Source organism: Onychostruthus taczanowskii, unplaced genomic scaffold, assembly GCF_017590055.1.
Source record: "Onychostruthus taczanowskii isolate IOZ18803 unplaced genomic scaffold, ASM1759005v1 scaffold20, whole genome shotgun sequence".
Classification (NCBI taxonomy): Eukaryota; Metazoa; Chordata; class Aves; order Passeriformes; family Passeridae; genus Onychostruthus; species Onychostruthus taczanowskii.
In genome coordinates this window covers 996735-1009144 of record NW_024499240.1, presented here as the reverse complement: position 1 = coordinate 1009144, position 12410 = coordinate 996735, and the positions used below count along the sequence as shown (strand labels likewise).

The 12410-nt window shown below is 55.1% G+C and overlaps 1 protein-coding gene across 1 annotated transcript; it reads right to left on the bottom strand.

The window, feature by feature from the left end:
• Positions 1-3426: 3426 nt before the first annotated feature.
• TBR1 (T-box brain transcription factor 1) lies at positions 3427-9526 on the bottom strand. Its single transcript, XM_041403576.1, has 6 exons — positions 8835-9526; positions 8233-8387; positions 7782-7903; positions 7298-7456; positions 6379-6440; positions 3427-4270 (listed from the first exon to the last, which is right to left on the bottom strand). The coding sequence occupies exons 1-6, from the start codon at positions 9524-9526 to the stop codon at positions 3427-3429; spliced, it is 2034 nt and encodes a 677-aa protein (XP_041259510.1).
• Positions 9527-12410: the final 2884 nt, after the last annotated feature.

The following is a 12410-nucleotide window of genomic DNA, read 5'->3' as shown; positions in this document are numbered from 1 at the left end:
GAAGCTTGATTTTGTTTTATATTAAATAAAGGGCAATTAAATATATTATTTTACACAATAATTAAATTAAAACCCCTTCAGCATGCCTAGAATAATAATACAAACTACACATAAAATTCGTGCAATTAATTGCTGTTGTAACAAATTCATACACGGGGCTTTGCTTCAACTAAACTGCACACGCTTCAATTTAAACATGCCGGGTCAAAACCCGCGCATTCGCTTCTCAGTGAACGCAAACAATTTAACGGGTTGGTAAACATATGTTTAGCAGATATACAGGTGCACCTCTAAAAATGTTATTCCAAAAAATTATAATAGTAATAAAGTGACCTACCGACAGGAAATAGCCTGTTTAACTTCTGCAGCCCTTATCTCTTCCAGTCTCTTGCACAAATAGTTATGGACTTATCCTGTCGAAATAGTTATGGAATAACATCAGCCACTCACGGACAGGAAAGAATTTTGTTCAGACCTGTCACACGTTACGTATTTATTCCAGGCCCGCTGGATAACCCCCGCTAAATAAAACCTGGCGGAACCTCCCCGAAGAGCGGTCTGCCCGGGGTGAGTGCCCGGCGGGCAGCAGCCCCGGCACGGCGGCGGAGGGGAACGCCGCGGTGCCTCGGGCCGCTCTCTCTGCCCTCATGGGGGACAGCGCAGCGGGACTGGCAGCGGCCGGGGAAGGGGCGGCTTTTGCTGGCCGAGAGAGGGGAAGGAGGGTCGGGAACATGCCATGGGTTATTTAGGGTGCGGGAAGCCCCGGGGAGGGCGCCGGGACAGCCCCTCACGGCGGCGCTGAGGGGGCAGCTGGGGCCCGCCGGAGGCGGAGAGGTGCGGGCGCTGCGCGGGGACAGCGTGCGGCGCCCCGGCCCCCGCCGCTTGGGAAGAGGCGGCTGGGGAAAGGCGCCCACCGCCCGCGCTTCTCCGAGAGGCGGTTCTGGGGGCACTGCCCCGCGGCTCCTCTCCGGGTGCGATCCCGGGGGCCTTGAGCCCGACGGCACCGCGGAGCGGGCACCGCTCCCCGCAGCTGGCACAGGTCGGCGGCCGCCCGGCCCCTCGAGGGCGGCCGAGGCGCTGAGGGCGCAGGCCCCCGCTCGGGACTCGCACCTTGGAGTGGAGGGGACGGAAAGCAATTGGGGTGCTCAGGTGCCCCCGTCAATACCGCGACAGGACAGAATACTCTGACAGCTCCACACCGCGCTTACCCCACCGCGGAACCAAGAGTAAGCCCGGCCTGTTGCCCCCCAGCCCCCGCGGACTGGGCCCGCGCCGGGCCGGCGCCTGTCCTAAAGCCCACAGGTGGCTGTCTCTAAAGGGGACGGAGACCCGGGAAGGTCGCAGAGGCTGAGGTAGTGCTGCAGGAGTGGGGGCTCCGCTCCCGCGCATAGGGGAAGCGGCTCCCCAGAAAGGGGGCCCGCCTTGGGGGCACTGTGGGGCTCCGCCAGGGCAGCCCCCGCCCTGGGATGGCGAGGGGAGGCTGCAGGCGGGCAGCGTTGCCTCCCTCGCCTCTGCTCCGCCAGCGATGGCACCCCCCGCCCCGCGCCAGGCGCCTCTCCCGCCTGCAAAATGCTGTCAGGGTTTTTAAGCGTCAAACACAGGGATAATTATAAACCTCTGAAAACCGACGGGGTTACATCTCCCTCTTTCACCCACTGCAAACCTCCACGCTTGGCCACGCGGTATAAGCACTGTCCCCTACGCTCTTCCACCCCCCCAAAAAAAGGACAAACGCGGGGCAAGCGGACCAGCTCCGTCAGGGAGAGCCGGGCGGGACTCTCGCTCCAGAGCCTCGCGGTGGGCCCAGAGCGAGCGAGCCCGCCGGCCTCTTCCCCGCGGTCCCACCCGATCCCTTACTTGCAAATCGGCGAAGTGCTTTTTCCAACACGACGTTAACGTTTTGCCAGGTTTATTTTACTTGTTATACACAGACGATACAAACGGGCAAAAACCGAAACATTTCTCAATGGAGCATGTACTGGTATAAATTATTCAGTTCCACAGACGTAACAGAACAAATATAAAAATCACAACATTCGATTTACAGAAGAGTCAAAAATATACACACGTTTATGACCCTGAATTTCTATTAGGAAATTTCCCCGTCGAGTGTTATCTAGACTGAATATTTAGCCCGATGCATATTTCAGTTCGTAATTGGTTTCTTTTTTTTTTTCTTCCATATAAAAATGCGTTAATTGTATAGATTTGCTACTCAAAATTCGAAGACTTATTATTCTGCTTCGCCGGGGAGGGAGTCCTGGAGGGATATTACTTCTCCTTCAATAGTATAATAAGAGGTTTACAAGAATGATCACTCTTACTTTCGATGTGCATTTGATTCCCCAGGAAGTCAGATCTTGGTTAGCTACTTTATGAAAAAGTCAATTCCAAAACTAAATGCAGTAAAATATACAACTCACAACTCATCTTCACTGGACTACACTATGGTTACCAACAATTCAGTCGTCTATATCTTTTTTTTTTTTTTTTTTTTTTAGATTATTCATTACAAAGATTTACAGCAATATAAAGAAAGACGGGGGAGCTGCAAAGAAATTTGAAAATAGTTTGTTAGCATATTTGGCACCTGCAGGGACCAGTAATGGATTTGGCACTTGGGGGCAGGGGAAGGGGGATTCCACAAAAATAATAATATTGCTGATCTCGAGCTATTCCTTTCAAAGAAAAAATAAGAGGCAGTTAATTTTGGTTCCGAAAGGCGTTATGCTCCTTTAATCGACTTTCCTATGAGACGTATTTCTGTTCTTTTGAAGGGAAAGCTGAGCTATTCCTTAGCTGTGTTAGCCCAGGGCACCACGTAATTATTTCATGCGAGGAATTGGAGAGAAAGTGAGAAACCCATTACCCGCTGCTACAGCTATGGACCACTGACATTTCCAGAGGCATTTAGGAAGTGTTTACCTGGGGAGGGGCACGAGGAAGAGGAAGCAAAGAGCGGGGTAAAGAAATTTAAACAGGATCTAAGTTTTGTGACTTAACAATGAAAACAAAACAAAAAAATCCAAACAAATAAATAAACCGAACCAAAGGAAAGTAATCTGTTACAATCAAATAAATACTATGTACAGGCATTTCACAGGCTGTTTTCCCCACTATTACTGTTTCCCCTAGAATCCATCCGTGGTAAAAGGAAGGAAGCGCTGTACGGTTTGAGAGTCTAAGCATCCTACTGATCAGTGGGTTTCGGTGCGGCAGTGCCCCCCGCGCCCCCGGGGCGCCGCCGGACCGGGCCGGGCCGGGCGGGGAGCGGGGCGGGGAGGCGGCGGCGGCCGCGGCCGCGGCTCAGCTTGCCTGCCTGCCTCCCTGCCGGGCCGGGGCACGGATGGGGCAGCTAGGGGCGGGGGTCAGTGCGCTAACGCGGAGGAGTTATTGTGCAAAAGGACGGCGGGCCGGCGGCCGCGCCTAGCTGTGCGAGTAGAAGCCGTAATAGCCGATGTCCTTGGCGCAGGTCTTTTCGCAGTCCCGCTGGGTGAGCACCTCGCTTTTGAGGGGCGAGGAGCTCTCGGACACCGGGGTGTCCGAGGGGGAGATCCGCCTCCTTTTGGCCTGCTCGTAAATCCCAGAATCGGAGGAGTCGATGGACTTAATAGACGACGGCGTCTCGATCCAGCTGGAGTCGGACAAATCTTTGGGCTTGGAGTCCTCGGCGCCCGGCAAGGGGGACCGCTCGGGGGCCAGGCTCTCCGCCTCCTCCCCCAGGTAGGGGTTGCCGGCGGCCATGCGCGCCGCCGCCGCGCTGTTGGGCCAGCAGGAGAGCACGGAGCCCGACTTGCTGCAGTACTGCGGGGGGCTGCGGGCCCCCCAGCCCGAGGGGTCGGCGTAGTAGCCCAGCGGCCGCCCGGCGCAGCCGGCCGCCTGCAGCGGCAGCGCCTTGACGCCTGCGGCCGCGTAGGACAGCAGCGTGGCCGCGTTGCCGGCGAAGTCGGTGGCCGTGTCGTAGGCGGAGGCGGCGAAGTCGAGGCGGTTGTTGGCGGGGGCGACGAACCAGCGCTGCGGCGAGGGGGCCCCCGGGTCCTCGGCTTGCTGTGGGGAGAGCAGCCCGTTGGTGTGGGGCACGCTGCGGTCGGCGCCGGGCCCGGGGCCGGCTCCTGCCCCGGGATGGAAGCGGGACTTGGCGTAGTTACTCACGAACTGGTCCTGGAGGAAGGAGCCGGCCATGGCGTAGCGGGCCCCGGGCACGATCTGCGAGCGGGGCGAATCGTTGGGGGAAGGCGTCAGCCGGTCCATGTCGCAGCCCGTGTAGATCCTGCCCAAGAGAAGGGGAGAGAGCTGGGTGTCCGCCGCAGCCCGGCGCCCTCCTCGGCGCGGCACCCGGCCGAACGCGGCCCTCGGGGGACGAACGGGACGGCGCCGTCCCAGCGCGCTCCGGCCGTGCCCGGGAGCCTGGGCTCCTCTCCGGGCTTGGCCTCTGGCATCAGCAGCGCCGAGGGCCTTTAACGGGCAAGAGGAAAGACGGGGACAAGCATGGAGGACAAATATTTCGGAACCGGTTGGCCATTCCTTGACGGGGCTGAGATCCCTCTCTCCGGTCCGAACCCGCAACCCAAAAACGTGGAATCCCGCGCGGTGACACATTGACCGATCCCACGACACGTGCAACAGGCAGCCAGCCCGGTCATTTGCCGCGAGCAGCATGACTGGCAGACTACGGAATTCTATCGGCTGTTTAACACTTATTATTGGGAGTCACAGACGAACCATCAACATTTTACTGAGTTTAAATTAAGCTAATCTTTAAACACCTACTGTAGGAAATGTAAAGCCAGACACTTCCAGTGTTCCCTGCTTGGCCTATATATAATTCTCCCATGCTGGGCTGCAATTTGCGATTATAAAAACTTTAATGGATGAATAACTACTATCTGTATTTAATTCAGGCTAAAACTGTGCTTTAATTAACCCTCCACGCCTCCTGGAATTTCTTATCCAAAATAAACTTGGCCCTTAAACAAATTCAACGTGCTAGACAACATTGAAGCTTCCCCCTCCCCCCCCCCCCCCCCCCCCCCCGTCTCCTTTCAAGTGACGCCCTATAAAGTTTTTTTTCCTATCAATAAGAGAAAAGCACTTTTGGCTGGGGCCGGAGGCCTTTCCCAAGGCCGCGCATACTCTCGCAGAGCTCCCGGAGAGCAGCCATGCTCGGCTGCCGCCCTCTGTGGCACCAGGGCCCTCCGCTGCCCTCCCGGCGGCGGACCTGCTCCCCGCCACAGCCTCGGCGACCCCCGCCCCTTGGGGAAAGCGACCGTGCCACAAGCTGCTCCCTGAGGAGAGCTGGAGCTCGGCCCCGGGCCCATCTCGCTCTAGTTCAGCTCTGGGCGTCGTTTCCACCCTTGCCCTGCAAGCCTGCTGCTGGTGGCTGCCGGACCGCGGTCCAGCGGAGCGGCTGAAGCAGGCGCTCAGGATACGCTCGGGGCGAGGCGCTCGAGGCCAAGTGAGGCCGCTCCCGGCCACAGTTTAGAGAGGAAAAAGGTTTTCCTCCTCAAAGCCGGGGGCCCGTCCCACAGACCAGAGCTTACAGCGGGACAGGCGAAATCCCTGCCGTCTGCTCCTGCGGGTGTACGGGCAGCCCTGCGGCCGCCACCTCCCGCTGCCCCAAGCTGGGCAGGGGGATGCCGGGCGGGTCTCACCCCGGGCCAGGGGAAGCCTGCCTGCAGGGCCTGCAGGCCGGGATACCCCCATTTTTTTCCCGAGGGCCGCAAAAGGCGGCGGCGGGGGCCGAGTGTTGATGCCGCCCCGGAGCCGCGGTCCGAGGGGCGCCAGCCGCCTGCGGCGCGGGCGTCAGGGCCGGGGGTCAGACCGCTGGGAACGCCTCGGAGGCGGACGGGCAGAGGCAGAACAGGGACAAACCGCGATTAAAACTTCCGAGGCTCTAGCTCCACCCAGAAGGGAGAAGGGAAAAAAAATTCAACCCAGGCGAAGAATAAAACGAGACGGAGACATTTCCCTCCAGACCCCGGCTCTGCGGAGCTCGGAATGATGCAGACCCGGCGGGTTGCCGGGGACCGAGCCCCTGCTGCTCCGGTGCTTCTTTCGAAGCCCTTAAGCGCAAGTGAAACGGAAGCTTGGAAAGAGGCGCCAAGATACGTGCCAGGAAAAACCAACAACAAAACCGCCGCAAGTGCCAAAGCGAGATGCGGACTCAGGTGCGGGCAGCGCGGCCCCAGGGCTGCGCAGGGCCTCGCCGCAGGGACAGCCCCTGTGCGGGAGCGGGCGTGTGCTTCCCTCCCGGAGGGCTCTAGAAAAGCCTGACATTACACATCTCGGTGTGAAACGAGCCAGCCCTCATCCTAAATCTCCCCCCTTTGACATGTGTGTGCAGCCGGCAGAAGGGTAGTAAAAATCCGGTTTACTTACGTGTCATAATTGTCTCGGAATCCTTTTGCGAAAGGGTTGTGATCTATTTTCAGTTGTGTGATCTAGGGAAAGAGAGGAGCAGAGCACACGTTGTAAAAGCCTGAAAAATATACCCCACTGCAGTCAACATGTTTTTAAAGGACCAGGCTTTACTCTAGTCAATCATACTGCCTTTAAACCGTGAAAAATCAGCTCTGGCATGCTTATAGACATCACAGTCTAATTTTAAGATTTACGTTGTTGTAAAAAGTACGAAAAAAAAAATCAATATTTAACCCCATATTTTGAGGCGTGTTCAGCATTCCTAGTGCATAGGTATGACTATACTGAAATCCAGAAATTAGGCAAAACGTACCGCAGAACGGTAACTAGGAGTTTGCATTTGCATCGAGCAAAATAATTAAAGCGAGAATGTGGACTGAACATATGTCATTTGAAAAGGGGGCACCAGTCTGTAGCAAAGCCAGACCACTCCGAAACGCATCCAGGCATTAACGAGCTTTTAATTTGAGGAACTTGCTCCGTCACCCCCGGCGCAATCAATGAGGATGTTAATTGATCTTTGCAGACTTAAAGCTTAAGCTAACAGCTTAACAGCTAACTAAGCTGTTTCCGACTGGGAGATAAACGCTGCGGGCCAGCGCCCAGCCCGGGCGGAGGGGCAGGATCGCGCCCATCCTGGCCGGGAGGGCGATGCCCCTGCGGGCACCCGGAGGGGGCTCCTGAGGCGAAGACGGCCCGAGAGGCTACGGCCGCCCTCGGGATGGCCAGGAAGGGCTGGCACAACGTGGGGAACAGGGAGCCCCATCTCCCGGCGCCGGAGACCCGGGGCAGGATGGGCAGCAGCCGGGCCATCCCTGGTGGGCTGCCTTACGGGAGCGGGGGGACCGCGAGGGGAATAAACCAGGGAGATCTTTACATCGGTGTTCTGGTAGGCGGTGACGGCGATGAACTGCGTCTCGGGGAACGTGAATGTCTGCACTCTGCCCGGCTGGTTGGTATCCTCCGTCCCGTCTTCGTTCACCTCCACCACATGCAAGCGAGGTTGGTACTTGTGAAGGGACTGCAAAACCACCATCTGTCAGGCATGGCAAAAGGAAGGAGGGGGACCCGGGAGAAAAGAAGAAATTAGAGCGAGAAGGACGAGGAGAGCGATGCCCGCTGGCCGCCGCCTCCCCGGGACGGTTTCGGACTTTCCCGGCCGCAGCGGACAGCGGTGTCAGCTTGGGCAGCACGCTCAGGGCCGACAAGGCCCGTGGCAAAATGAAATGGGAGGACCTTCTCACCACCACCCCCCTTTTCACCTAACGACACGATCTAAAAAATAAATACACGTCCTTTTGGTAGGATTTTAACTGAAGAAATAGAAATAATTCTGGCAGCGTCTGCGTTCCCCCACTGACCTGCCCGTTGTTGTTTGATGCTCCTTTATTGTTTGTGAGTTTTAGTTTCCCAAAGGAGATTTCCTGACGCATCCAGTGGGCTCCCGTGTTGGGGGAGTCGGGATGCATATACACCCGGTTTCCTAAGCAAAACAACAAAAAACACAACCACATCACAGTTCTCGCCTGTACCCCGGTTCTGCTGCTACATCCGCACACAAGGGTGAAGAACCCCGTTAAGTGGACACTATTTTACTGCTAAAACTCCCTTAATTTTAAACGAAAATGATTAAACCAGCTTTTTCCGAACACCTTTTACTTTCTCCTCCACCCTCCTTTTTTTCTATTAAAAAAAAAAAAAATCGTTGGCCCATTTGCGTTTAAGAAGTCGCCAGAGCCAGTCCGCAAAGGCATTAATTAATCATTCTCACCTACATATGTGTCGGAAAAAGTGTTAATTGGAGGAACTTGCCTTGTACATTGGTGTCCGCCTTGCCGCAAGGAACCCATTTGCCTCCCTGAAATCTCCAGTGATTGGGGTCCGCCAAAATTACATCCACAAAAATATTGTAGTGAGCCGTAGGGTCGAGACCAGAAATATTAAAGCTTAGGTTAGGGAACATGCGCCTATAAAAAAAAAAAAGAAAAAAAGGAAAAAAAAAGAAAAGGGGAAAAAAAGGAAAAAGAAAGGGAAGAAGGAAAGCAAGCTATCGGCAGCGACAGGCACACGCGGAGCACCCAGCCGTTATGCTTTATCCTCACGGCTCCCGATAGCGACTGGGAAATAAAAATCAAAAGAAGCCCCCTCCCCGGAGTGCCGAGCTTTCCGCGGGGAAGGGCTGAGTGCAGCGGGCGCGGGAACTTGCGGGGAGGCAGAGAGGGCTGCCCCGGCGGGGACCGGCTCCGGCGGGGACCGGCTCCGGCGGGATCCCGCACCGGAGCTCCCGGCGACCGGGGCTGTGGCCCCGGTGATGGGGGGACGGCTCCGCCGGGGCTGCGGAGGCTCCGGGCGGCTCCCCCGGCGAAGTCCGCGGCTCAGCCCCGACACCCAGAAAGGTCCGCGCGGTGGCTTACCTTCCCTGCTTCGTGATGATCATCTCCGTCTGGTGCCGGTGAAATTTCAGCCAGAGTGGCCTGTTGCACAGGTAGACCTGAGCCTTGCCGGGAACCAGCCCCGGCTGGGTGGAGGAGAACTGGTAGAAAGGTGCCCCTTGGTAGGAATGGCCATACTGCTGGGGGTACGGGTAGCCCGCCGTGGGGTAGCCTTGCGGAGAAGAGTTGGACAGGAGGCTGTTATAAGCTCCGTTGGTGATCACAGGATGATGAGCCATGTAGCGGCTGGGGCTGGCGATGGAGAAGGCTGGGTGAGCAGGTCCATGCTGGCTGGGATAAGGGAACATGGTACTAGGAGCAGAGGCAGCAGACTGGGGCTGGCTGGACTGAGAGAGCAGATAGCGATCTGCAGCAGATCCATCGAAACTGTGACGAAGCTCAGAGACCCCGTCCAAGACGGGAGAGAGTTTATTTCTCTGGACGTCCCCTGGTGTGTCCTTGGAGTCAGGAAAATTGTCTGTATCTGACTGATTCGTCATCCCCCTGGTAATTTTTTTCAAAGGTGAACTTCTCTCCAGGTTGTCAGTGGTCGAGATAATGGGATGATCATGCAAGGCAAGCTCAGATCCGCCTGCATGTGGGTAACTGCTGCTCACATTGAGAAATTTCTTGGAGAGCATGATAGAGGGAGAAAGACAATGCTCCAGCTGCATAGCTCTAGCACCACAGTAATAACCCTTCAGTCCCTGGATCTGAAAGGGCTTCCTAGTATCAGAAGCTAGACATCCTGGGACCCACACTAGGCAGAAAGCACTTCATCTACCAAATGCTTCCCAAACGTTTGATTTACTTTTTTTTTTTTTTTTTTTTTTTTTTTTTTTTTTTTTTTTTTTTTTTTCCTCCCTTCCCAGGGAGAAGAGATTGGCCAATTGACACTATGCAGCAATCAGGAAAGACTCACTTTTGATCTTGCTGCTTGTGGAGAGGATGAAACGGCTTCTGCCATTGGTTAACCGCTGACAGTAATTTAATTAGATAGACATTAATTAGGATAATCACCTGGCTCCTGGTCGCGACGATCATGGCAAATTGAAGGAGATGATTTTATTGTGAGATAGAAGGAAGGGAAAGGGGGAAGGGAAGAGTGTGTTTGCTGTGAGAGCTCATTATTATGTGACCTTTCTAGCTTTTTTTTTTTTTTTTTTTTTTTTTTTTTTTGACTACGGCTGGAAAATAAATCCGAACCCTGCTATTCCCCAAATATTGCCCCACCTTTGTGCGTCAGGGAGAAGAGCGGGTCCTGGGCGCTTTGGGGAGCGATGGCGAGGGGAGCGCGGGGCTGGGCGGCCGCTGCCCTCAGCTCACCCCCGCGGTTTGTCCCCAGCGGGGCGCAGTCCCCTCTCCCCCAGCTCTTCTGAGCGATCCCCGTGCATCGCCCCCACCCTTCCCACCCGTGCCTGTTTCGCGGGGAAAATACACCCTCCGTCCCCGCTGGCAGTGGCCGCGTATCATCTCTTTTAACTTCTGAAATAATCATAAGCCCGGCAGCCGAAGTGCCCTAATGTATTTGCCGCGATGTTTACGGGTTCTTTAGTAAATAAATATTTTATCTGGGAGCCGTAATGCCGGAGATTATCAGCAAAACAGGGTGGAAGGCGTCCACCTCCCCATCCGTCTCCGGATTTCTTTGCTCTCGGTGCCTGCTTTCCCTCAGTGACTGAGTCCCGCGGGCAGCTCTCGGGAGGGGCAGATTTCTGGCAGCACCCTTGCCAGGGGTCGTGGCCCGCCCCGGCCGCGGGGTCGATCGGAGCTGGGAAACCCAAACCTTGATGGTTCTGCGGCAGGAGCCGCCGGCACCCTCTGCCCAGGGGGGTCTCCGCGGGAGCCGCGGCCCGGGCTGCGCTCCAGGCGGGCGGGGGCCGCGGGGACTCCCAGGGACCGGAGGGAGCGGCCGGCGGCCCCGCGCTGCGCGGCCGAGCCTCCGGCTATGGAAAGCGGGACCCTCCAAGCCGCAAAGACGCGCCTGAAGAGTCCAAGGGGCCCGCTCGCCACCCCGCCTGTGCCAAGCACCCAAGCACCAGTCTCAATTTCTCTTCCCAGGGAAGCCTGCCTGAGAGTTTAAAAGCACAGGGTTTGTTTTTTGTGGGCTTGGGGTTTTTTTGGCAGGGCAGGAGCTCTCCTGTTCCAATTTTCTTAATGTTGTCTCCTTAGTGGTTTGGACTTCAGGTATTTTACAGACCGCATCTCGTCCCAGGTGACATCAGCAGCCGGCTTCAAATTTCACTGACAGATAATGCAGCCTGAACCACCACATAATAAAACCGAACCACCGCACTGCCTGAAGCCAGACTGAAACTTTGCAAACTCAAATCCGGAGAAGACTAGAACCAGGATGACTTGACAGAATGTGTATTTCAATGCTCTCAAATCCCGTGGCCATTTATTTTTCTGTTGCTTAACCCTGAGCTACTTTGGTTATTTGGTGTTTCATAGATGCCGAAATACACACGCTCTCTGCAAGGAAATTATTCTAATAAGACAATTTTTGAAGCAAAACCCAAGCAGTTCACTGTTCTACTCGAGTGGTTCAGCGCATGCAACTTTCATACACCACCTTTTTTCAGTGTTAAGCAAACGGTTTAATTATTATCAGTTCTAACTAATGTTTCCAACAGTTGTTTCACCAGTGCTCACCCTTCCCTTTCCCTGTTTGCAACAACAGAACAGTAATGGACTGATACAAGCAGGAGATGGACCGAAATGCAGATAAACCCTCGGAAACGCTGCCCTGAATTACAGAGCTACAGCCGTATAGATGCAGAGCTGCAATGAATTCAGTGGTACACTGCCAATCACACGGAAGTGTTAATATATGCCAAAAATCTTCAGTGCACAACTCCTAAACTGGTATAATAGGGGGGATATGCAATGGCAGGTGGTGTTACAGAATCGTCATAGAATGGAGTGAGGTTTGCTAATACAATATGCCCGTCCTTCACGCTGACAGGTGACAAGGGGTCATGCTGCTAATGAAGGTCTGCTCCATTGCGGCTGGAGGCTCAGAAGGTGGCTGCTTGAAAATCTCTTTCTTCCTCCAACATCATACACGGCCTGCTGCTTTTCAGGTTACGGCATACACGCAATTCTTCCAAATCCTCTGTGTAGCTCCTAAAGCACTGGACAAAAATAAGGAAGGATGCCCCAAAAACCTGCCTTTTTATTGTTCATGTAACGTCTTGGAAAATGGAAAATTGTGTCTCCAAGTTAAACTGAGGAGTGAATAGAATGCAGGGTACCACAGCACAAGCTTATACTACGGGAGATCTGCGTCTCCAACAGACTCCCTTCAGCTACCCTCTGCAAGATGTACATTTGTCAAAATTAATTTAGAATATGTAAGACTCACTGGTTTGTCTCCCTGCTTACACCAGCCTCTCACGCATGTATACACTGCAGCACTGCGCTAGCTCCTCTCCTGTTCTGCAGTGCCATGTTACCCACGACCTGCCAAACTCTGTCTCCCTCGTGGTGTTACACGTGTGTGTGGGAGTAGAGAGCGGCAGGGATGCAGAGCCCCCCTGGCAGACGAGCCCCAGG